The 26,790-nt window shown below is 41.3% G+C and overlaps 1 protein-coding gene across 3 annotated transcripts in view; it reads right to left on the bottom strand.

Moving 5' to 3' along the window:
- Positions 1-6,301: 6,301 nt before the first annotated feature.
- erap1b (endoplasmic reticulum aminopeptidase 1b) overlaps positions 6,302-26,790 on the bottom strand; it is an 82,740-nt gene continuing 62,251 nt past the window's right edge. For 2 of the 3 annotated variants that reach the window (XM_041186034.1, XM_041186036.1), the window contains 6 exons: positions 23,730-23,886; positions 21,606-21,790; positions 18,595-18,756; positions 15,968-16,108; positions 9,492-9,573; positions 6,302-6,986 (listed from right to left, as the gene is read on the bottom strand). In XM_041186034.1, the coding sequence (XP_041041968.1) occupies positions 6,834-6,986; positions 9,492-9,573; positions 15,968-16,108; positions 18,595-18,756; positions 21,606-21,790; positions 23,730-23,886 (880 nt within the window). In that variant the 3' untranslated portion in view covers positions 6,302-6,833. Of the gene's footprint in view, positions 6,987-7,023; positions 7,212-9,491; positions 9,574-15,967; positions 16,109-18,594; positions 18,757-21,605; positions 21,791-23,729; positions 23,887-26,790 lie in introns of those variants that run through there. The other variant, XM_041186035.1, reaches the window with a different exon arrangement.

The raw sequence follows: 26,790 nt of genomic DNA, 5'->3' as shown, positions 1-26,790 counted from the left end.
ATGTCAATGCCTTTGAGAGGGTGCAGAGAAGATTTATCAGGATGATACCATGGATAAGGAACTTCAGTTATGTGAAGAAATTGCAAAAGCTGGAATTGGTCTCCTTAGAGAAGAAAAGACAATGGGGAGATCTAATACAGGTATTTAAAATTATTTGATGGAGCAAGTAGGGAGAAACTGCTTCCTCTAGCTAGTGGTCAGTAACCTAAGTTCATAGATTTAAAATACACCTATTTGATAAATGATTAGAGACGGGATGAGAGAAATTGTTTTCACCCACAGGATTGTTATGATCTTGAATGCAACACTTGAAAGGCTTGTGGAAACAGATTCCATTAGGAACTCTCAAAGGCTATTAGACATGTACTTGAAGAAGATAAATTAATAGAATTATGGGGGAAAAGTCACAGGGTATGGATTTAATTGGACACAACTCTTTTAAAGAGTCAGCACAGAATTGATTGGCCAATTAGCAGCCGCAGGTGCTGTAAGATTCTATGATTTTGTTTAAGCAGAGTTTTAACAAATCTGCATTTATATACAATGGAGTTGGAACTCAGACAGAAGCCCAGATGCACCAGATCCTAGACTTGTGTGTGGGTTTCTGTCAGATCTTGAATGGGGCAAAACCTCCACAAAACTGTTACACGACCACTGACATTGGACAGGGCAGTGACTCAGGATTTTCCCCCAATCCTGGCCCTTAGAGGGATCCAGTACAGGATTAGCATGCTTGATGAGACCAGAAGTACTGGCCTGCCAAAGGCCACATGTGGACCCTCACTATAGGATCCAGGCGTAGGATCATAACTGTGCCACGAAAAAGTGTTTTATTAGTTTAACTGCAGCTGCCCTCTTTCCAGAGGTGACTCGTGCATTGAATAGCAGCTCAGCAAAATATGGTGGGAGAAATTTAAATTCTAGACAGACTTAATTTAAGGTTTAACTTTGCAAAAAGGCAAGGCAGATCTGCAAAAATATTTACAACCGAGAAATAAAGAAAAACAAATGCCCCGCAAAATAAACCACAGTAAAAGTCAAATCTTGAGCATTTACCACAATTTAAAAGCCCTCTTTAGCCACTACCAACAGGAGTGTCCCTAAACTCTGTCTGATACTAGGTTTTAAGCATCTGATCGGTCCAGATGGGTTATCTAATTAACTTCTCAAAAATGTTCAGGTAACATCCCCCTCATTCCATCTCAAAACATAAGATTTTTTGAAAAATACACCGAGCTCAACTCCTGCTAGTTAGCTGACCTGAAGTTTAATTTCAGGGCTAAAATTAATTTTAGCAACTGAACATCCAAGTAATGATTCTTCTGCATCAGAACCTAGCACCACTGATTTTCACTGTAAAAGTCCAACTTATTTTCTCTCCAAATATGGTGGCTAAACAGAGGTTACCTTCTCCAGGTTACCCGGTTAACAGGTTAAAGCTAAACTGGCTCAGGCTTTAAAATACAAAAGGCCTTATTCTATCTGTTCCACAAATCACAGATAATTCTGCAAGGCAACTCTGTGAACTGTCCCCTTTAAGTCTGTGAAATAGGGGTTCTGGCCATCAAGTTGTCAATCACAGAACGCTGCAGCCAACCAATGATCTGCCCATTTCTTTAAGGAACTCACAAACGGTTGTCAAATCATATTTACTTTCCCAAGATGAGAATTTACTTGTTGATGTGTGGTGAGGAGGCTCTGCAGCATATGTGGCTAAGTCCCTGACAGTGCAAATGAGACTCTGGACCATTAGGTCACAAAGCCATTTTTTCACAGCAGCAAAAATTGCTTAAGATTGTACATAATGATTCTCTCTCTCAATAATTTATATTTTAAGCAAAAGTACTATTTTGTCACTAAGGTCTAAGCCTAAATAAACATGTATCTTGAGGAAAATCTAATGGAGCACACAAATGGGTTGCTGGCTTACTGCTAAAGAAAAGATGCTGTATGTAGCCTTTAGAATTAACCTCATACATACCAAATCTAGCAATATATTACTGTAAGGTAATAAATATATCACAGATCCAACATAGGTAAAAATTCTGTTTGCCACAATTGAGCTTATACTGAGAGAAGAAAAGGCTTAGGCCAGAATTTTCCCGTTGGCAAGTTGGGGGCGGGGACTGCTCGCCGACGCGAAAATGATGGGGGATGATGAAGCAAGCGGACAGCGCAATCAGCTGTCTGCCCGCCAACCTGTCAATGGCCAATTGAGGCCATTGACAGAGTCATTAAGATAATTAAAGGCCCTGCCCATCCAACCTTAAGGCTGGCGTGCAGGCCAGGAGCCCCAGCGGACTTCTGAAAAAACATGAAACCTCATCCAAAGGCGAGATGAGGTTTCATGTCCGTTTTTAAAAACTTTATTAAAGTTTCTGTGCTTCTTATTAACATGTCCCATCTCGTGTGACATTGTCACATGATGGGGACATGTTAAGAATTTTTTTATTTTTCTATTTTTAAAGTTTTTTAGATTGTCAGTAATCTCCCTGAGACAACACTTAGTCTCAGGGGAGATGTGTGCATGTGTGAAAGAGCGCACTTTGACAGTTGGTGATCCCCCCCCACCTGCCCTCCTCCGGAACAGAAGGCGTTTCAGGCAGGCCGCTGGGCGGGCCTTAATCGGCCCGCCACTCAAAATGGTGGCAGGTCCTGTTTCGGCGGTGGGGCCCGGCCGCCCACCAAGGGCAAAATTCTGCCTTTAGATTTGAATATCTCCTCAAGATATTCCAAAATCCTTCACACTTAATAAATGACAGGCATTATTGCTAAAATATTTCAACTAATCAATTTTAAATGAATTCGATGATTGAAAACATTGCAAATTGCTCTACATATAAAATGTAAAAATTCATTCATGCATATGAATTTGGTTAAGATTGGAACAGATTTAAATTAGAAAATAACAAGCTGTTACAGTAGTGTCTCAAAACTGGCACCCGTGAGACCAAGGCCATACCAGATTTCAGATCTTGCTGGATTTTGGGCCAGGTGGTTTGGGCCAAGCCGGGTCAGGTGGGGTCTATCAGGTGGGGGCTTGAGGCGCAAGAATAGATTGGCAAAGCAGATAACTAGTCCGGCGCCACATCGTGCCAATGCAGTGTCTAGCCAAGTTGTCCAGGTCGGTTATTTTTATGAGGCAGCAGTACTGTCACTGCAACATCAGAGAATTCCCTAGTTCATCTAGTCCTGGAGCTTTCAATATAATTTTTGCTGGCTGTGCAATGGATGAGAGTCTGCAGCGCAATGATTCCAGTAGGGAATAGCACTTTCATATTGCTCGCCTCTACACATTTTTCATGGCATCAAGCAAGTGGACCGCTAGTGTTGTGAATTCACCCCACAGTAAAGGTAGGAAAAATTATGCAGCATTGGTTCCTCCAATATAATTCAGAACTGTGCTGTATAAAGCAGCTTTGGGACAATTATACTATTCAACTGTAAACTGCAATTTTCTAAAACACATAAGCACCAGATTTACTGGATTTCAAAACAAACGTCGCAACAGTGAAAATGTATGGGACAGGGTTTCTTGCTCGGCATGGGGACGCGTGCCTGGCAAGCCCGAGCGTGAAATAACGCACGATGATGTTGGGCGAGTGCCCTGATGTCATTGCGCACTCACGCGCTATTTCAGTCTGCAGGCGCATGCGAGAGTCAGCAGTGCGCCCGACAATTAAAGGCTTATTAAGACCATTAACGTATTAATTAAATGTGAATTTTCGCTGCTTGTCCAATGTCATGGTTGGTGGGTAGGCGAATCGGCCAGGCAGCCTTTGGGTTTTTGAGGAAACCTCATCCACGGATGGGATGAGGTATCGGATATTAATTTTTTTTAATGTTTTGATAGAATTTTTATAATCTATATATTCACGTGAGGGATTCTGATGTGTGGAGATTTTTTCCTGCATTTCCAAATCTTAATTTCCTGGTTTAAAATTCTTCAGCTCCCTGAGGCAGCTCTCTGCCTTCAGGGAGCTTTCATTGCGTGCTCCTCCACACCCCCACAGACTTTAGCACTTGCCTTTCTCCTGCCCACGCCCAGGCAGCATTGAGCCTTTCAGCGTGCTTTACACGCTGGCTGGCCGTTAATTGACCAGCCAGCGTGAAATCGCAGTCGGGGGCCAATCGTGGGCGGTGGGCCGTTTCCCAGCTGCTCCAAGGCCCGGCACCTCAAAATCCTGCCCATGGTGTCATTTAATTATTACTGTATCAGCATTAATAACATACAATTGGTAATAAGATACATATTTGCTGTGTTACACTGTATCTGTTGGTGCTAAACATTCAACTTTTGCTCTATGTTACCCATCTGGTAGTCAGCAGCTTGCATAAGAATAACCAGCTGAGCATATACTTAAGGCTTCAAGCTCAATGACCCCAAAATTTCGTATGGGTATTGTCAGTCACTCACTGGATCTCTCACAGGAAGCCAGTGAAACCCAGAGTCACACCAGAAGTTACTGTTTGCACCATTTCTTAACCATGGCACCTCACAACTTCCTGGAGTTGTGACAGGAGACTGCAGGACACCTGCAGAATTTCAGGGCTTGCATGCACAGTAAGCAGTGCTTGTGATAAATGAAAGACTAGCATTTACGTACCCTTTCATAACCACTGCATGTCTCAAACTGACAAATTTACAGCCAATGAAGTACTTTTCAAGTTAATTGCTGTTGTAATGTAGAAAACATGGTAGCTAATTTGTGAACAACAAATTCCCAAAAATAGCAATGGGATAACCTATTTTTGTGATGAAGATTGAGAGATAAATATTGGCCAGGGCACTAGGGAGATCTCCCCTGCTCTTCTTTGAAATAGTGCCATGGGAACTTCTATGACCAATTAAGAGGACAGGTCTCATCTAAAAGACAGCACCTCCAGCATTGCACTAGAGCATCAGCCTTCACTTTTGTACTCAGTTCCTGAACTGGGAACTGAACCCAGAACATTCTGACTCAGAAACAAGAATGCTACCAACTTGACAATGGCTAGCAAGTGACGGTAGACAGTAGCAGGGTGAAAGTTGGATACTATCACTCCAGCATTTGTTAACTTCTTAATTCATTTAAAAGGAACCAGATTATTGGATTTCTCTCCATTCAGAGGTTGGAAAGGGCAGGTAGAGTCACTCACACTCACTTTTCCAGAAGTGCTTTAATCAATTCAGGGTAATGGGGAGTTGGAGCCTGTCCAAACAGGCAATGGGTGCTAGGCAGGGTATACCAGGATGGGACACCAGTCCATCACAGGGCACACACGCACACACTCACACTAAGGGGCAATTTAACCATAGCTAATCCAATGGATGGTGGGAGGAAACTGGAGCACCTGGCAGAAACCCATGTGGGCACAGGGAGAATGTGCAAACACAGACAGACACCCGAGATCAGAATCAAACCTGGGTCTCTGGAGCTATGTGCAACCACACAGGTACAGTCCTTGATGTTGAAAAAAAGTATTGATATAAAGCACTGAAATTCTGTAGTCTCCTGTCATAGCTCAAGGGAGTTGTGGGGTGCCGTGGGTTGAGAAATGATGTAAACAGTAACTTCTGGTGTGATTCTGGGCAGCTACAAAAAGTGTCATATTGTCTTTACACTTCCACCTATCTTTTATTTTGGCCCCCATGGAGATGAGATATTAATATTGGAATCAGGCATATACCGCTACAAACACCCAACATCAGTAACAAATATTCAAGGTCAGATTTCAAACAGTAAAACCCTCTGCCCTAACAATATGATTCAACTTCAACCTCAGAGAAGCACCCTAATAGAAGGTTTTTCCATTTCCGTTCTCTGAACGAGACTGCCATTCCACTTAACACCAGTCTTGTGCTGTGGTAGGGACTGGATTGACACTCACTTCAAGCAAGACTCTTGCAATGGGAGAGACTTTTATTCAAATCAGTCCAGGCTTATGTGAACCTACACTAAAATCTAGTCCACTGCACCTGGTCTTCCTATCTGCCACCTTTCTAAGGGAATGGACTGGTTAATGGCAAGTACTCATACTAACACAGGCAAAAAATATCCTATAATACAACCAGTAACAGGTGCAAAAAAGGTTTCAAACCAACATTAAATATATTGAATTATGTGCACACTGCAAATGTGAACCATTACCCTTCAAAAATTCTTAACGAAAATGATAAGAATCACCAATCACATTTACCTTGTACCTACTGTAGCTTGTACCTTGTAAATGTTTTGTTAGAGAAGTTGCTAGTGGAAGAGATAAGGGGGGGGGTTTAACCAGGCCATGCTCTTTAATGTAATGGCTGTTAAAATTTTTATTTTATTTGGGGAGTCATTTCAAAGCAAATTATTTTGTTCTTAAGAATGCAGTTTGCTCTGAAAGTTGCACTGTGAAATTATAATCACAATTTATTCCAGAATCTAGGAAAATCCTCTTCAAAAATCCTGACGTGTTTTACTGTGGGAATTTTTGTGGGCCATGTTTTTTCAGTGACCGTGACAAAAACAAAAGCACACTTCAAAATTTATCATCCCAACCTTGTGCTGTCTGCTTGAACGTTCACTTTGTAACAGATGCAATACCTGCTACAGTTCACTATAGGCTTGGCGTCGTTCTTATAAATAATTTTTCTTTTAATCCAGATTTGATGAGTAACGATGATGTTCCGGCATCACCAATTGTATCACTGCACATGAATTTCAAACCCGGTAAACACCATTTTACCTGAGTGATGATATAACTTTAAAATAGCGTGTTTGCAGAGTTTTAGAAAACCCTATAGGAAATAACAGTGTCTTTTTCAAGGGAGTTGAGGAGTACAGTACGGATGCGGGATGATAGTCATTGAATTATTCAATGGATTTTAAATTCTCCAACCATGTACTGATCTTGTCAAAATTCTTTTCCATCCACCGGAGGTTCTCCTCAATTGTTTCAACTGCTTGTTGAACACACCGGAGCTGTGAACCATTATCCTTCAAGGATTCAAAAAATCTTCGGACCTAAAAAACAGATTAATTGAGATTTTTCTCTTCTTATGAAACTACAGGAAAGCTGGTAAGCGATGATAACCAGGTGTGCTCTGCAAACCACAAAGCAAGAAAACCACAAGAAAATAAGGTACACAAGAATATATAATCCACATTTCTGCAACATTGCATCTAGTGATCTGTTCCAATAGTTGCATGGTTTTATCCTCCGTTGAAAACTGTTCTGCTGCAAGAGAGCTGCAGGAAAAGAGGAAGGGGAGGAAGAGAGAAAAACATCTAAGCATCATCACACTACCTTTAAATAGGAAACTCACCAACTCTAGTGGTGGCACAAAGCCTTAAGACAAACAATTATAAATTTACTTTCTGGTCAATGCTTAGGCTAGCTGATCACAGCAAAGGCAGCAGGACTGCCACATTTGGCCTTGAAAATCCTCGGCTAAGGGAGGAGCAAACCTGCTAAATAATAGAGTGGGTGGATGCACACATGCATATGCACACACAGGTATGTGTATTTTTGTGTGTGCGCACACGTGCCTGTTTGTATACATGGCAAATTCAAGAAAAATGTGAGGGACATCAACAACTGCTGTGCATAGTCTTTTTCAACTTCACAAAAGCCTTTGACTCTGTCAACTGTAAAGACTTATGGAGTATCCTTCTCAAATTTGGTTGTCCTCAGATATCTGTCACCATTCTCCACCTGCTCCACAATAACATGCAAGCTGCGATCATCACCTAGAGAACCATCACAAACCCCAACTCAGTGAAAACTGGGGTCAGCCAAGGTTGTGTCATTTGCTTGAAGGGTTGGGTAGACGAGTTGTTTGGAGGTTTTGTGCGCTCTCTCCGTCACTTCAACTTTGCCTCTGCACATTCCCACTGAAGTCGCTCAGTGTGTTTGGTGCCCTCCTGAACAAAACTTATCCATTTTGGTGGAGAACCAAACTCCTTTTCCATTTTCCTTATTGCAACACTACACCTCACCTCCAGCAAATTACCTACAGGCATGGAGATAATCTACAGAACAGATTGGAAACTGGTTAACCTATGACACCTCCAATCCAAAACCAGAACCAGTCTAACCTCAGTCACAAAACTTCAGTATGTAGATGACACTTGTGTGCGCACTCCTTCAGAAACAGTTCCAGATCATTGTCGACTCTTTCTCTGAAGCATTGAGAAAATTGGCCTTTCACTAAATACTCAGAAAAACTAAGATCCTTATCCAACCAGCTCCCCCAGCAGATTAAGATCAATGTAAGATCCTGGAAAACATAAGCCATTTTCCATGTCTTGGAAGCCTCCTCTCAAAAGGCAGACACAGATGACGAAATTCATCATTGCCTCCAATGTGCCAGCTCAGCCTTTGGCCGACTGAGGAAAATAGTATTTCAGAACAAGGATCTCAAACCTGACATGAAGGTCATGGTTTATTGGGCAGCAATGATCCCTACATTCCTCTATGCTTTGGAGAATTGGACAATTGACAGCAGGCACCTCAAAGCACTGGAGAAATACCACCAGTGGTGCCTTCGCAAGAGCCTACAAATCCAGTGGCAAGAAAGATGGTCCAACAACAGAGAGCACCCTCTTCCGAGCCAGCAACAAGGCCCTAATCACTGAAAATCTGCCCCGCTGTGTGGGTCATGTTGTTCAGATGCCTAATACCAGACTCCTGAAGCAACTGCTCTACTCGGAGATTGGTTGCGGCAGGAAACTCCCAGGACAGCGGAAATATTTTAGGGAGGTCTTCAAAGCATCCCTGAAGAGGTCAAACATACCCATTGTCTCATGGAACTCCCTAGCTTGTGACCGACCAAAATGGAGAAGTTTTGTTCAGGAGAGCATCGATCACACTGAGCGACTTCAGTGGAAACATGCAGAGGCAAAGTTGAGGCACAGAGAGAGTGCACAAAACCTCCAAACAACCCATCTACCCCATCCTTCAAGCACTGCATGTCCTACATCTGACAGAGTCTGCAAATCATACATTGACTTATCAGCCATTTTAGATCCAACTGGAGTGGATTCAAGTCATCCTCAATCCTGAGGGACAACTGTTATCTTGTGCTTCCACATTTGTCAGAACCTCTACCAAATCTTATCCAAATGGTCATTCTTATTGCATTAACCTAAGAAGAAGAGTGTATATGAGTGAGGGAGAGACAAAGAGAGAGAGAAATTCTTCCAAATGAAAAATGATCCTGAAGTAATGTGCTGAAGATCTGCTATCTTCCATAAGGAGACCTGCAGCAACAGGAGACAGAGTTTCAGGGAATGAGGCAAGTGCAAGGTGAGAAGAAAGGCTACTGACTTTGACAGAATCACAGTGTGGACTCTGTATTGCTGGAAAGTTACATTAACTTTCCTACATATATGAAAGCAGTGTGAGACAGGATCAGAAAAAAAGTAACCAACGTGAATGCTTCTCTTTTTTATACAGAGCTGTTTTTTGCAGTCATTTATAAAAAGAAGTAACATAGCTAGTATTTTTGACTTTCACACATTACCTACCTCTTCAAGTTTAAGTCTTGTTGAATACTGAGATGTAACACCAGAGAGAGTATATGCAATTGAAGGTGATCCAAGTTCAAACCTAAGGATTAAATTAAATAAATAATGGCAGCATTCCATGATCAAATTAATTATACGTTACAAAAACCAAAAGGGTCCGCAATGTTTCAAGGACCACAACAGTACATCAATCTAACAATCCTGTGTTATTTTATTCAAAAGAATAATATTCTTGAGTAGACAGTCTGTTTCTGCAATTGTGTTTACGCTGTTTTTACCCCCACAGAACCTGTGCCATGCCATATTCTCCTCCAATCAGGAGGTTGGGCCATGGACTTTAGCCAGCATCAGTTAGTTTTAGATCCACCCCTGCTGCCTTACCACCATATGTGCTCCTGCCATTTGAAACAAAAGATTACCATCTTCTCTCTTTCCGCATGCTGGTGGACCCATTATTTCTCCAGAATTTTTAAAACTGATTTTCTCTTCCAGCCAGAACTTGTGCTCTCATGTAACGCACGAGGAAAGGGGAGGAGGGGAATGGGATTAACAAAATAAGGAACTGCCATGGCTAACAAAATGGCGGAGCCAAATCTGCGATAGGCATACTTAATTTGTTGGAACAAGATCTTGAAGCTCTGGAGCAAAATAGTTTCATTTTCACCTTTTTAAAAAGAGACAGCATCATGAGCAGCTCTATTCAAACAACTGTGAATAACCAATACCAATTCCTGTTCTTTATCTGCTACAAATCTCTTCTCCACCTCCTTACACATATATATTCCTATGTACTTATTTGGTTTTCTTCTCTCTAACCATGCATGTGTGTTTTCTCTTCCTATTTTACATCTATTACTATGACTGTCCCTCTACATCTCTCTTTGCCACTCTTAGTTAAAGTTGAAGCACAAGGAATTGAAGGCAAATTATTAATCTGTTTAGGCTTGAACACAAGAGACAAGGGGGTAGGGATAATGGGCAGGTTCCCTGATTGGCAGGATGTGATTAGTTGTGTCCCACAGGGATCTGTTTTCAGGCCTCAATTATGAATTAAATTTAAATTCCGCTGGAGTAGAAAATACCAAGAGAAGGTTTGAAAGAAGTTTTTAAGCTCATAAAGGGTCTTGATTAGGTGAAAAGAAGAAGATTATTTTGTAAGATCATTAGGTTACTAACCAGAATACTAATTGTTAAAATCTACCTTTATTATTAGAAACTAACATCTAACTTTATTAGGAACTTGTCTTGATAGTATAATAAAGTGGAAAAAATTAGAAGTAAGGTACAGAATAGAGAAGATGCCAAGGTAAAGCGATCAGGGAATTTAGGTCAAGTTTTACAGCTTACTGTAGCAAAAAGCTGAGACCTTGAAGACGATCTGTTAGAAACTCATGTAAGAATGGAATGTAGATGACTCTCTATGAGATAAGAAAGCACGGAATGTAAAAGCCTTGAGATACAGTGTAAATGCAAAGGGCATTACATAAATATGCAAGGTTAGCAACAGCCACAAAAACTATTCTCTGTGGTCAGGAAAAGCATGATCACCACAAGGCTGAAAATGATTGGGGAGAAGGAGGTGTTAACTGGATAAATCAGATACATATGGTGGAGAAATTTAGAAACCAAGACAAGGACAAACAAGAGACAAGGGAAATGGGAAGAGTATGAAGCGGAGAAGAAAACACCGAAGACCTAAAGCTGCAAGACGTCATTATCCAATCAAAATCTGGGAAGTACATAGCGAGCATTAGACTGTAAATCACTGCTGACTTTATTGCTATAGTTTATCTGAAAACCGAATAAACTTTTTCTGACTATCTCCTTAGAGTAGTCTCATGACTGGACTTTTTTGCTAATCTGTTCCCATAACATTTAGGGTTCAAAAAACTTGCAAAAACTAAGAATTTTCTCTGGTCGGGATGTCAGTGATAAGAGGTCAAGAACTTAGAATCATCACCGAGGGAGCAGAGGGACAAGTTAGGAGGAATTTATGTCAAAGGTTATTGGAGCATGGAATGCTTTGCCAAATGGAGTAATTGAGGGATAAAGCATTGAATTTTGTCAAAATAAAAGTGGATAAACATTTGAAACGGAGGAGAGAGGGAGAGACTAGTCAGTGGCATTGTTCTAGTTTACTCCAGCAAAGAACAGGCACAGACATAATAAGCTGAATGGCTTCCTTCTTTGCAATTAATTTAGCTGAATCCATGGGGACAATTTTCAATTGCTGCCTGCCCACTTCTCATTTGAAAATTGATTGAGCGACAGAGGAAAGTCAGAAGGAGGAGATCTCGGCTGCCTTTTTTACACCCAAGATGCACATAACACAGATTTCAGACAGGCCTGTAAATGGACTCATAACACACCTATTTTGGGTGGGGGGGTGGATATATATGATGCTAGCAATTTCGAAGGCAGAGTTTCTCAGGCACTTATCTTTGAAGGGACCCTTGGTGGTCACTGAACAAAATGACCTGCTGCCAGCTCACACTCAATCCTTCTCCAGATTGTCAGTCACCTGCCTTACTCTCCCAGACTAGCGAGCTGAAGGGAAGAGTCCATTCGATGCGAGCTACTCACTCATTACGTTCAAAGGAAACTTGATTTTCAAAATGGTTCAGACCTCTTGAAATTGGTTTGGATACATCGTGCAGCCACTCCACCAACTTCATGCCCTTTGTCTATCATAGGCCCCCATGTGCCTGAGCTGCTGGCTCTCCATGTGTCAAAAAATTCTGCCTAGCCTAACAGGCCTGAATTTTTCTATCTCTCCCTATCCCAAGACTGAACTTGTATCTCTCCCTTGCTCCTTTTCCCACCAGTAACCTCAATGTCTCAACCTGTCTCATTCTATTTGCCTCTCCCTCATTCCTGATAACTACAAAATGGATGACATCAATATTCCCCAAGAAGCATTAATCATCCTCAAGGGAAATGCATTGCCTCCCTTGCTTATCTGTGCTGCCTTTCATGCCGGTTGCTGCATATCTCACTCATTCCTTGTTCCCATTGCTTCCTCACACCATGGACAGAATGTTCTGCCTGTCGGGCGGGTGGGCCCGATCCAATCTCTAGCGGGCGGGGAGCCGATCCCTGCCGGAGAAGCGGGCCCTGCTGCCATTTTACGTGGGCAGGCCAATTAAGGCCCGCCCAGCGTGACCTCCGGTGGGAAGCGCTATGCCCTTCCTGTGCGGGCGGGGGGATTTCCCAAAAGCGAAAGTGCGCTCTTTCACGCATGCGCACAAAAGAGCACACATCTGCCTGAGGCTAAGTGCTGCTTCAGGGAGATCGCTTACACTTTTAAAAAGATTAAAAATAGAAAAAAAAATCCTTAACATGTCCCCCTCCTGTGACAATGTCACGTGAGACGCAACATGTTCATAAATTACAGCAAAACTTTATTAAAATGTTTAAAACCCTGCATGAAACCTCATCCCACCGGTGGATGAGGTTTCATGTTTTTTCTATTTGCCACTGGGGCTCCTGGCCTCCCGACAGCCTTCAGTTTTGGACGGGCAGGTCCTTTAATTGTTTTAATGATCCTGTCAATGGCCTCAATTGGCCACTGACAGGTCGGCGGATGCACAGCTGATCTCGCTGTACCCCCGCCTTCCTGAAAATTTAAAAGGGGTGGAATGACGTTGGGGGTTCCCCCAACATCATCCTGCGTCATTTTACACGTCAGCGAGCAGGCCCTGCCCCCTGCTCACCAACGGCAAAAGTCTGCCCCATAAGTTCATGTCTCGATTTTAATCATTCTCGTTTACTTCCTTCTTTTCTCTTCTCATCCTATATTCTTCCCCTTTGCCCCCTACCTTTCTTTCCTCTAGACCCATTTCCTCAGTTCCCTTCTCACCATTATCCTATTTTAGGCCCGAACATTGCCCCTCACCTACTCTTGCTGTCTTCCTCTTTCTTTCCTTTGCTCTTTTCCCCTCACTTCCTACTTTTTTCCCCCCTATCTTCACAGAAGCCCCTCACCCCTCTCATTATTTCCCATTTCTTTGCTCATTCCATTTCCTTCTCTCCCTTTTTATAACCTTCCCCCTTTTGGCCGATCAACTCTGAAGTTATTGGTTGCTCTTTATCCATGGGAAACTGACTGCTTATTTTTTTAAAGCACTAACAGTGCTTACAATATATTTGTGGACAACCTTTTACTGAACAAACAGGCACGGCAAGCATTTTAAACTGTGAACAGCTGGTAAGCCCTGGAGATCAGAGGCAGGTGGCATTCATGCTTGGTGCTCTGGAGGTGAAAGGACGGGAAATCTGTCGTCACCTAGGCCTGGAGCAGCTAAATGCGAGGACCTGGGGCACTAATGACCACCGAGGTGATACACAGCAAATTTACACCGGGATCCCCAACTATATACATGGCTTATTCCTTTTCTACATTCACCTGTGTAGATGTGATATTTTCTGTTGTCTGGATTGGAGGGGACAGGGCACAAGAAAAAGCTGGTTCAAAATTTCCAAATCCCAGTAAAAATCAGTAATACTGGCACAGTAACACTGGAGTTCCATTTTAAGGTATGCAAGTTTTACTGGCATCCTTCATTCCCAAGTTGTACTGGATTTTCCTTTAGATAGTTACCATGGAGTTACTGGTTAGACCTGAACTGCACTAATTAGAATAAAAATAGTTTGTAGAAGATCTTGCTTTGCCTCCAGAAATTCACACAAGATAAGGCATTTGTAAAAGCCTGAACTGTAACAGAAGGGGAGGGGAGACAGCTGGCAAAGGAAAGAGATGTCTTTCTGTCAGGTGGGACATGTCCTACAAGTTCTCAGCCTGCCCTCTCCAACATGGGAGCTTCCACTGTCACAGGGATGCCATCTAGTGGTCTGGAAAAGAATGGCATCATTCATTTGCAAAGGAAGGAAAGTTTAGAAGTACTACACTGCCTTTTGTTCAGAGCATTTCTCTTATTTAATAGAAGAAAATGATACTTCCATCAAAAATTATTCTCCTTTGGCATTGCCTGCCTCGATTCTTATGGTCAGGCAGGTGTGGAACAGGTCAAAGGTCATTTCGGTATTTCCATTTCCAGCTGTTCAGAAGAGGGCAACTCATGTACTCCTGTAACTGACTCAACTCTAATGGTTCTGCAATGAGGCAAAATGCTACTCCAGTCACTATGGTGATGCTCAAACAAACATAATTCTTATCTAATTAAAACTGGCTAGTGACTATCATTTTCTTTGAGGTGGAATGCTTTGAACAAAAAGGTGCTCCCCAAACTTGCATTCCCCATCAAACTGAATGAAATTTTAGCCTGTAGGAGAATGAAACAAGCTACTTTAACATTGGGGAGAATTTTCTCCCCGTCGGGGGGGAGGTTGGGCGGGAACGGGCGCACAGCCAATTACCACCCATGATCAGCTGGGCGCCGCCATATTACATGGGCGGGCCAATTAAAGCCCGGCCAGCGTGATGCGTGCCTGGAAGCACTATGCGCTCCCTGTGCGGGCGGAGGGGGTTGCTTGAGTCGGGCAGTGTGCTCCTTCACGAAAGAGCGCAGCAATCTCCCTGAGGCACAGAGCTGCCTCAGGGAGATTAGTTGGAGTTCTGAAAATTTTAATAAAGAAAAAAACAGTTAAGACATGTCTCCTCATGTGAAAGTGGCACATGAGCTGGGACATGTCTATGAATGTTATTAGAAATTTTCATAAAACTTTAAATACCTTCATGAAACCTCATCCCACCCGTAGATGAGGTTTCATGATAAATGTGAAGGTTGGACGGGCAGCTCTGTTAAGTGTTTTAATTGATATTTAAAGGGCCTTAATAGACCTCTGACAATTCATTGGGTGCGCAGCTGACGCGGGTGCGCGCCCGCTGAGCTGAAAATCTGAATGATGCATGTCTGACGTCACTGTGCGCCATTTTACGTGTCAGTGAACAGACCCCACTCCTGCTCCCCAACCCAAAAGTTCTGGCCATTTTGTTTTTACATGTCAGTATTAAACACATAAAACATTTAATTTGCTAACACTGAATATTTTAATATTGCTGAAGAGAGACATGTTGTCAAAGCTTTTCATCTTGCACTCATCAGGACAACGCAAAAATGCCTGATTTTGAACGATCACAACAATTTATCACAACAGGAGAAAAGGGTGATGAGTGCAAGATGAAGAGCTTTGACAACATGTCTCTCTTTGCAGCAATATTTTGAATAAATATTATTTTGAATATTGATCAAAAAAAGGTTTAAAACAAACTTCAAATTAACTTGATAACTGCCTCACATTCTCTACTATTGTATTATTATTGTTGGAATTTGCTACCACAGAGAGTTGAGGTGAACAGTATAGATGCATTTAAGGGGAAGCTAGATAAGCATGAGTGAGAAAGGAAAATAGGTCTATGCTGATAGAGTTAGATGATGAAGGATGGGACGAGGCTCAAGTGAAATATAATCACTGACATGGACAGGTTGGGCTGAAATTTGTATAATAATACTTACTTTTCTATTAGTTTGTCCCAGTTCTTCTTTAAAAATTCCCAAGCAAGATGATATCCTGTTGGATTTTTGCCTACTGATATAACAACAGAAGGCAGGTCTTGTATTTTGACAATATCTCCTTGCAAACCTTGGTCCATTAACCTGGTTATAAGAGAAGAAATTAAATTAAGGGATGGAATTATCAGAGATACCATAAAGCTGTATAAAGTGATTGATGCCAAAAGGGTTGAATGCTCTAACAAGTATCACCCAAATTCATCAATAAAATGGAGGTTTCTTTGGAAATAAATAATTTGTGAGAGAGTGTGTTTGATACGAAAGTTCTGTGTATTCAGTCTCAGTTTAGTTGTAAATATTTTTAGTAGCCTTTGTATTAAAATGCTGTAAATTTAGGCTTTGTGTGTTAGTGTAAAATGGGTAATAGCAAATCAGCAGCCTCTTTTATATCTCTTTACATTCCATGTACTTCGGTGGAAATAAAATTGGGAGAGATATGACAAAAAGCTGCCAGTTCACTATTATATGTTTTACACAATTGCACAATGTTAAAATCTACCCCTTTGTAAAACGGGCATATCTGACATAAAGACAGAACGGTTACAGAAGTTGAGATCATAAGGTTATAACAAGTGCTTCACTTAGATGCACAAGTTTCCTGGAGATCAGGGAAGGTTATCATTAAGTCACTTGGTCAAAATCCAGGAGAAACAAATAATGGCTCTACAGACATCAGTCTGACATTGCAGAAGATCAACAACATTATCTCAAAAGGAAAGCGATGCAACCAGCTCATCCAATCCAGCAAAGGTTTTACAAGCTTTGGAAACATTGTTGACTATTACCAGTCAGGAGAGTTTCCACTAGGTTGCGCTGGTTTGTCCAGGGCATTACAGGGCATCAAAATCAGCCAAATCAGCATAAAAGACCAAGGAATTTCAAGCAGAAGTCCCATTCGGTGTGTATTGTGTTTCTGAAAACTCTTGCACTAGGGTCTAAGAAGCATGGTGCTAGAAGCCAGCTCTGTCTACAAAGCTGGCTGGCTCTCAGCTCTAATTGATCACCATGGTGAGTTTCCACTTTTTGGGCTCATTTGCGGACCTTCAAGAAGGCTCTTATAATTCAGCTGGGGGATGATTAGGCACAATGGCACAAATTGGCACCTCTTGGAAGATCTTAAATATTAGAGTTTTTGATTTACTAAGAAACTGACTACTGTACATTAATAAAACTAATTAGGTATTTCTCATTAGTTTTTTTGACATTTGCAGTTATTTACAATCAAGTTACTCATAGGCGGTGAACTATTTATTTTTTATGACATACACAATTGCAGCTGTACTAATATAACTGCATTATGTTATGACTCAAAAATATCAAAAGAATATTTTCTATGCAAGCAAATAAAATAATTAGTAAAAAACAGTAAAACATTCAATGACATGCAAAGAAGTTTGAATGGAAACATGGGCATAATATTAAAATCAGAAAACTAGTGCAATTTTTGAGCACTATTTGCATCCAGATTGCTAATTGTATCCAGAGCTGAAGCTCGACCCAGTCTTTAATCTTTACAATAGACTGTCTATCTAGTGTTATTAATTCATCAGCAGTCTAAGGAGTTTAATCCTAAATTAATCTCACCAATTTACATCCATCACAGGCACTGATCTCAAATGTAAATTTATAATCACTTTATTTATTAGCACTTTGTAGCCTCTTATATGTCAATCAAGCCAACCTAATAATTATTTGTATCCCAATTTGATTAAGTGCTAACTAAGATTCTAAAGCTAACAATTCTTAGGCAATGACTTGTTGCCCAACTCCTTTACTAATTGATCATGAAAGGTTAATTCATTCAGTTATTTGTGTAGCTCCTGATGGTGCATTATTAGTGTAAATTTTACTATAATCTCATCTTTCTGATGTATGATGGTTTAGAGATCCAATCTTAGACATCATTAAGCCCTGGTCATAAATTCCTTGACAATAAGTTAAGGTGAAATGTTTCAAGGATTCATCTTGTACCCTTGGGGAATATTCTTGTTGGGGACTGATTCCAATGTTCTTACAAAACCTATTCCTAAAGAATTGGAATGTTTTCCTGGCAAATTCACCAGATTTTTTTTTTATTTAGTTAATTTAATTTACTAATTTATGCAATCACATTCATAATCATCTGTAATGTTGACAAAATAAATTCCACTTCTAATTGCCTTCTCTTCCCCACATTTTAATTGTTGTCTTTCTAACGGTATCATATTCCTTAACATTTTAATCTCTCAATTTTGATTCAATTGCTATGTTGCTTATTAACTTTGCTATGATTCAATTAGCTTGGAAAAGCATAACTATAGAGGCAATAGGGATGAGAGTGAAATTATTGGAACAGGAATAATAAAAATCAAACCACAAACAGAAGCACACCAGTGTACAGAAGATAGTACAGAATCATATTAGTTACTATATAAAGTAGTCTGCAATAGCAATACTTTTATAAAGAATTTATGATTTTCACTAAACCATAATACTTCAGAGGATGCCTACTGTACATAACTAACACAAGTGTGAGCTATCTCCATTTATGGAAATAATCATTTTAACTTGAAATGCTTAACATGATTTACCACTGAAGTTTCTCTGTATCTTTACTGTTTGTTAGGGCAAGCCTAATCTTGTTCTTCTCAGAACTAAAGAGCGAGTGTCTGTACTTCTCAAATAGGAAGTCCCATCCTTCTGTAGTCTGGGCTCCGACTGCAAAGATTGCTAACGTAACATCAGTGGGTAAGCTGTCATACAAAGAGAAAGAAGAATGAATGGTTAATACCCTTAAATTTGACACTAATTCAAATAGAAACTTAAAATTTTGAAAACAGTTGGGAGGTCATGTAATTTCAAATGGAAGGAACAAAAAGGTTAATTGGTAAATTTTCACCTTAGCCGCATGAATTCCAACTGGTTTTTTTAGCAGTGAGAAATCCAGTCTGATTTTCATTCCATTCATTAATGTAGCAGAGATTGTCAGCAGATATCATGATTATTGATGGCAGGGACTGGATAAGGTGGGGAGGTGGGGTGAGGGTGTAAAGATAGGAGGAAATAAGTTCAGTGGGACAAGAGTCAGCTGGTCGACCAGGACAGTTCCATTTGTGCAATGAATCCTGGGGGGAATGCAAAAATGGGCTATGTGGGTTGGTCAATCATGATCTATGAGGCCATGGTGGTGGACAAGAAAGGAAGAAAGAGGTCTCAAGAGGAGATGATGTCAGTAATAGATCAGCAAATTGAGGTTTGGCATTCTGCAGTGTGGTCTTGGTCCGGGAGAGATTTCGCCACAACTGGATGGTAATCCTTGACGTAGTGTTGCAATAGTGCTCCTGCTGTCGGTGGTTTTGATAATTATGCCCAGAATTGGATTGAGAGAACACAGAGTGCTGCAAGTTCAGGAACTAAATTAAAGCAAGTGGTGAAATTCATACAGCCTATACCATGCAAACAATTTGTGATAAAAGATCAAAAGAGAGTTGGAAACCAGATGGGAGGGTCCATACAGAAGGGAAAAGCCTCCTGATCAAAAAAGTAGACACAGAGTCGAAGGTGGTGGAAGTGGAGCTCAGCATTAAGTCAAGTTCCGAATTAGTGCAGGTGGAGACTTTGAGAAATAAAACAGAGGCTTTTGGAATCAAATACATTTGTTACATTAAGGCGATTTAAGTCAACTGTTAGAAAAAAAGCAAAAAAAAAATTTTCCAATAATTTTCCCACCTATTTCCATTATTTTTAAATGTATTTCCATCCATTGTTTCATCTCTAACTTTTAGCCTTTTTCAATTCCTTCACCCGACCCCACCCCCACTAGGGCTATCTGTACCTTGCTGGTCCTGCTTTCTACCCTTAATTAGCAAATTCCTTAGGTAATATCAGCACCCTCAACCTCTCTTTGTCCTTTTGTCTGTGACATCTTTTGGCTATCTCCACCTATCACGGGCCCTCTATCCAGCTCTACTTGTCCCACCCCTCCCCCCAAAACCAGCTTATATTTCACCTCTCTTCTATTTTTATTTAGTTCTGTTGAAGTCATACGGACTGGAAACGTTAACTGTGCTCCTCTCTGCAGATGCTGTCAGACCTGCTGAGTTTTTCCAGGTATTTTTATTTTTACCCTGTTCAAATGTTGCTCGAGGCTGCTGTATGCTGAAAGCTATTTTTAAATGCAAAATCAACATCACTCATAGAGTCTTTACATGAGAAACTGAAAACCTGAGGAGCTTACACACCTCCTCCTGCCCTTTAAAAGAAAGTTAGAACGATGTTTGCGGAATTTAAAATGCTGCTCACAGCTAATTCCGGGTCATTGCAGCTTCTTTCAGACTGCCAGACAGTACAGCTTGAGCAAATCCAAACGTCTTTTTCTATCATTTTCCTCAGTCAATAAGAACTCCCTTTCAATTAATTCAAGATGAATCTCAGCAGATTTGGTAACTGTTCTACAAATGACACTGCGCTGGAATGCAAGTCAGCACCAATTTCACAGACCAAATCTTTTACCACCACCACACCTCCATCTTCTTATGGATTCTTCCTGTTTAATGATTAATTTATTTAGAGATATATAGTCTTGCCTCTCTCCCTTCTTTACGTTTAAGGTTGGGAGTGTGAGCAATCTGCTGCTGGCTAGGAGTGCATAGGCCTGGATGTGACAAAGTTGATAAAAGAGCGAGCAGCAAAATTAATGGGAGATGTTAGTTGGAATTACTTTACTTTTTATTTCTAAAAGTGGGACACATACCCAAGGATGATGACAGAGGTGTCTAATATATTGAAGGATAAGTATGATCCTGTGAATATTACTGTGGCAAGCTGCTGTTTGACTTGTCAGTGGGACAGCTCTCCCAAGTTTGTTATCAGTTCCCAGGCATTAGTGAGGAGGATGTTATGGAGTCATCTGGATCAATAGGTGTGCCTTTGTTGTGTCTTGATTTGTTGCCTATGTCATAGCTAAGTGGGGTTTTATTCTTGTTTTACTTTCTAGCAGCTTGATACAACTGAGTAATTTATTGGTCCACCTCAGGTGGCAGCTAAGAGTCTACCACTTTGCTGTTTGAGGTCACATACAGACTAGGACGGGTAAGCAGAGCAGGTTTCCTTCCTGAAAGGGACATCAGTGAACTGGCTGAGCTTTTATGACAATTTAACAGCATCATGGTCACTTTAACTGGATTTAGCTTTTTTACTTCCAGGTTTTTTTAAAATGGAATACAAATTCTCAAAGTGCCAATACATACGAATTAGGAGCAGGAGTAGGCCATTCAGCCCCTTAAGCCTGCTACGCCATTTGATACGATCATGATCTGATTGTGGCCTCAACCCGACTCTCCTCTCTAACCCCTATACCCTTTGACAGCATTGTCAATCAAGAATCTACCTAACAACGTGGGATTTGAATTTATGTTCCATGAGTTAATGGCTCAGGCATCTGGATTACTAGTCCAATTAAATAACCACTATGCGGCTTGTTTGGGATGTGTAGTATAATTGCTATTTTGTATTAAAATTCCTTGTTCCTACAAGTATGTTAAATATAATAATTGCTCTGGGAAAATGTTATTGTAGTTCTTAGTTACGACTTAGTACCAACCTCAACGTGCCATTGGAATCCATCCATTTCCTGAAATATTCTTCAGCCTTGTCAACACAGGGCTGGTACTTGCGAACGCAGGCAAATACCAGAAGTGAACTGCGCAGCAACCGTTCAGAAACAGAACCATCATCACTCCATGACTGCTGGTCTATCAAGTTCTTAAATAAATTGACTATGTACGCCTGAAGCAGAAGAAAACAAGAGAACTTTGTTGACTACTTGCGTTTTAGATGGAACTTATAATTGTTTTTCCACTAAACAGTTTGCAAAAAGAGTTTTGTAAGACTATGGACCATTCACAGCCTTAAGCAACAGAGTGGGTCCAGTCATGTTCACAGCATCAACCACTAGTAAGAGAAAACTCATCACGTTAGACTGAAATAGTTTCAAACTCAGGTTCAAAGTGAACAGGGTGCATTTTCCCACTGACCTACGGTCTTTTGATAAACTGACATTCACAAGCGCCATATAAATATAAGCAAAAATGGGGATGTTAGGTTCCCATTTAAAGGCCTGTCTGAAAAGTGTATAAACTGCTGCCCTGAGCCTATACCAGATTTTCTTCTGCTTGTCCTCCAATTTTGAGATGAAAAATGGACAACGGGCAATTGAAAATCCTCCATCCGCTTCCAGCTCTATCCAATGTATCTAAAATGGAAGCTTAGTAGAGAAGTCATACACTTGGAAAATGTCACTGCTATGTGACAAAATAAGTCTGAAAGATCGCTTTGGTCTAACTGGACAGTACATTAACATTTTCGTTGAAAATAGGTCTAACTGTGCCAACTTATTTTTTAATATGGGGACACCAATTTATTTTTGTCAAAATTCATTAGCTTGAAGGTGACAGAAAAGTAGTCATTCAGGCTGATATAAAATGAGACAATATACTCTCAGGATAGAGAAAACCTACATCTTAAGCAAGGTTTGTTTTAAAATTAAGTTGTACATATTTACACACTTATCCAGGTGATGGCCCAGGTACACGCCACATTATATGCTAATTGCATACTTGTGGCACCTGCATAAACGGTATTCACAACTACTAGTTTGGTTTGGCTTTGCTTAGGTTAAATATAACTGGCCAGTTGTTACTTGGCAGAGGGTAGAATTTCAGGAAGGTGGTGGAAAATGGGCCCTGTGGGCAGTAACTCTGCCTGACGAGGGGAAACTCCTCCACTCCACTCCCCATCACCACAAGAACAGCAATCTATGTTAATGCTGCACACAACCAGGTGAGGTAGTCTATATCCAACAACACAACTTGTGTTAACCTGCCATTCTGAAATACTTCAAATTTTATACTCCTAACTAGTATAATATGGTTATGTATGTCAACAGACAAATTGCATCTGTATAAATAACAGGCAAGCAAAATGTAGGACACCTTTACCAGGCTTCCAACTGTAGTAACTTAAATTAGATGGACCATGGTGAAAAATGCATGGCAGTTTTATCCCACCGGAACTCCATCCACTTTGTGCCCATGACATAATTTTCAGAGAATGGAGACCAATGATATAGGAAGCACTTACCTCAAAAAGGCAAGAATTTGACTTAAATATTGATCTACAGTGGGCATCATCCCCTAATGTTCATGTGTGCAGGATATAGGCCCAGATCTTCCAATCTCCGGATCAACAGAGACCAGACATACTCCCCAAAATGCACTTCGGGACCTCTCAGAAGTCCAGATGCACAGACTCCGTGGGAATTGCCTGGAAAGTGTGAATTTCCAAAAACCCAGAAGTAAAAGCTTCCTGGACATCCTGCTGAAATTGGCAGAAGGGTATCTTAAATTTTTGCCTGTAAGAAGAATATCTTGAGGGGGCTAAGGCAGTGCTATGAATTCTCTTATCTTATGGATCCTTTCAGTCTCACCTCCTTTTACCTCCCAGGTTCCTCGATGCCTGGGCAACGTGGCCTCCATGGGTTAAAAATAAAAAGACTATTAAAACAGAGGTGTGCAGCATCCTCAAAAAGTTTCATTGACCAACCCCTCATGGTGTCCAAAAACATTACTAAATTGTAGAAGAAAAAGAAACATTATTTCAAAGTTGTACTTTACTGACAGTCAGTGCTCCATTAAAAAGAACTACATATCACTGTAATGAATTGTACCTTCATTTTATTTTCAACTTCCACCATTTCTCTCTTCTCCATAAGCTTATGAATGGGTATGAGCTCATTCATGCCTTGGAACACTGGCATGATGCTGACTTCATTCTTCAGATATAGCGTCAAGTCAAGGGCTTTGTCAAGAGGCAGCTTCCCTATACTAATTGACACAAAAGTTAACAAGTTAGGGTGTTGTGTTAGCCATTTCTATGCAGTATAAGTCACACTAATAATGAAATACAGCTGTCTAAACAATTGCTTGTTAGATTTGATGTACAGAACTGTGGTGCCATGTATAAGAGACAGCAAATACCAAGTTTAAGATGAGCACTGTATTATTCACTTGTTAGTCAAATGACAGAATAAGCTAAAAACAGCAGGCCTCTCTCTACAGATATTGCCTGACATGCTGAGCGTTTCCAGTTTTCTGTTCTTGTTTCAAATTTCCAGCAACTGCAGTATTTTGTTAAGCTACAGATTTAACTTGGGAGCTTTCTGGCCAGTATCACTCAGCATCGCACCCTGTACTTATCTACTGAGCCACTGAAGAATAATTCACACTGCATTTGTCCAGTTGGCATCTGCAGTGCAGAATGCAGCACTGCATGGTTACATGTGATACTTTCAGCGAGAGTAAAAGAGCACAGACAAGTCAGGGATTAGAAAATGCCATTTGGCCTATTGAAGCTTATGGGCAGAATTTTCTGCCTGTTGGCCAGGCGGGTCTGACCCAATCTCTGGCGGGCGGGGAGCTGATCCCTGCCAGCGAAGCAGGCTGCACTGCCATTTTATGTGAGCGCGCCAATTAAGGCCCACCAAGCGTGACGTCCGGCAGGAAGTGCTATGCGCTTCCTGTGCGGGCGGGGGTGATTCCCCAAAAGTGACGGTGCGCTCTTTCGCACATGCGCATGAAAGAGCGCACATCTCCCTGAGGCTAAGTACTGCCTCAGGGAGATCGCTTACACTTTTAAAAAGATTAAAAATAGAAAAAATAAAATCCCTAACATGTCCCCCTCATGAGATGGGACACGTTCATAATTTACTTAGTAACTTTATTAAAATTTTTAAAACCCTACATGAAACCTCATCCCGCTGCTGGATGAGGTTTCAGGTTTTATCTATTTGCCGCCGGGGCCCCAGTCCTGCCCACCAACCTTAAGGTTGGACAGGCAGGTCCTTTAATTGTTTAAATGATCCTGCCAATGGCCTCAATTGGCCATTGACAGGTCGGCAGGCCCACAGCTGATTTTGCTGCACCCCCACCTTCCTGAAAATTTAAATGGGCCAGGATGAGGTTGGGGATTCCGCCTGACATCATCCCGCATTATTTTATGCGCCGGTGAGCGGGCCCCGCCCCCTGCTCGCCAACTGCAAAATTCTGCCCCATAAGTAAATCAAAGTGCATTCCTCGTCAATAAGATACTAAGCACTGATTTTATTATTTTCTAAGGTGATAAGAATTACAAGAAATAGATTGGAAACTGGTGTTTGTAATTTAATGGATATAAGCCACAGTATAAAAGCTTGCACCACACTAGGCAAGTAAATAATCCATGAAGAAGGAATATCAATCTCAACATGGTTATATCATAAATGATAAAGCTGCTGTGCATTTTTCATTCATTTTCAATATGCTTCTATGACATGGTACAGATTGGTGATATATGTAACACCTTATACTTAAAGCCGTTCTCCATGCAGTCGTCGTTTTCATGACTAAATTTCATTCTAGCGTAAGTATTATTACTTTGGAGCAAAGATCACTCAATAGGGTGATTTTCATTTCTGAAATTACTTGTGAAAATCGGTGTCTTTATGACAGTAGGGACCCTGATTGCAATTTTACAGGACACGTGGGCAGAGCTTGTGGCATGAACCTCTGCCCTCATGCACTGGCATTCCAATCTGAAAATGGCCAGGACATTTTTAAAAATTAGCCTGAACTGACCCCACTCAGTTACTGCACCTGCCTCCCTTCTGCTGGTGTCTCAGCCAGCCAACATTCCTGAAGCTCCACAGTAGTAAGCTGCAACAGGACCCTGTTTGGCATCTGCAGCTTGCCCGATGAATTCTAAAGGCTGGACCTTCAAATTCACAGCAGTTCTTTGCTAGCGGAACGAGCGGCTTCTCAGAGGCCAAAATTGACTCAAAAAATTATTACCACATTACTCCTTCGACAGCACCTTCCAAACCCACAACCTCTACCACCTGGAAGGACAAGGACAGTAGATGCATGGAACATCATCACAGAATCACACAATGCAGAAGAGGCCCTTTGGCCCATCGAGTCTGCACCAATACGTGAGAAACACCTGACCTACCTACCTAATCCCATTTACCAGCACTTGGCCCATAGCCTTGAATGTTATGACATGCCAAGTGCTCATCCAGGTACTTTTTAAAAGTTGTGAGGCAACTCGCCTCCACCACCCTCCCAGGCAGCGCATTCCAGATCGTCATCACCCTCTGGGTAAAAACGCTTTTCCTCACAACCCCCTAAACCTCCTGCCCCTCACCTTGAGCTTGTGTCCCCTTGTGACTGAACCTTCAACTAAGGGGAACTCCCTATCCACCCTGTCCATGCCCCTCATACTCTTGTACACTTCGATCAGGCGCCCCTCAGTCTTCTCTGCTCCAACAGAAACAACCAAGTCTATCCAACCTCTCTTCATAACTTAAATGTTTCATCCCAGGCAACATCTTAGTGAATCTCCTCTGCACCCCCTCCAATGCAATCACATCCTCCCTATAATGTAGCAACCAGAACTGCACACAGTACTCCAGCTGTGGCCTCACCAAGGTTCTATACAATCCAACATGACATTCCTACTTTTGTAATCTATGCCTTGATTGATAAAGGCAAGTGTCACAAATGCCTTTTTCAACACCTCACTAACATGCCCTCCGCCTTCAGAGATCTCTGGACACACACGCCAAGGTCCCTTTGTTCCTCAGAACTTCCTAGTGTCATGCCGTTCATTGAGTAATTCCTTGTCAAATTATTCCTTCCAAAGTGCATCACCTCACAATTTTCAGGGTTAAATTCCATCTGCCCATTTGACCA

The sequence above is a fragment of the Carcharodon carcharias genome, chromosome 4 (genome assembly GCF_017639515.1).
Source record: "Carcharodon carcharias isolate sCarCar2 chromosome 4, sCarCar2.pri, whole genome shotgun sequence".
Classification (NCBI taxonomy): Eukaryota; Metazoa; Chordata; class Chondrichthyes; order Lamniformes; family Lamnidae; genus Carcharodon; species Carcharodon carcharias.
Note: the sequence above shows the minus strand (reverse complement) of the source record. Positions and strands in the feature narration are given on the sequence as shown.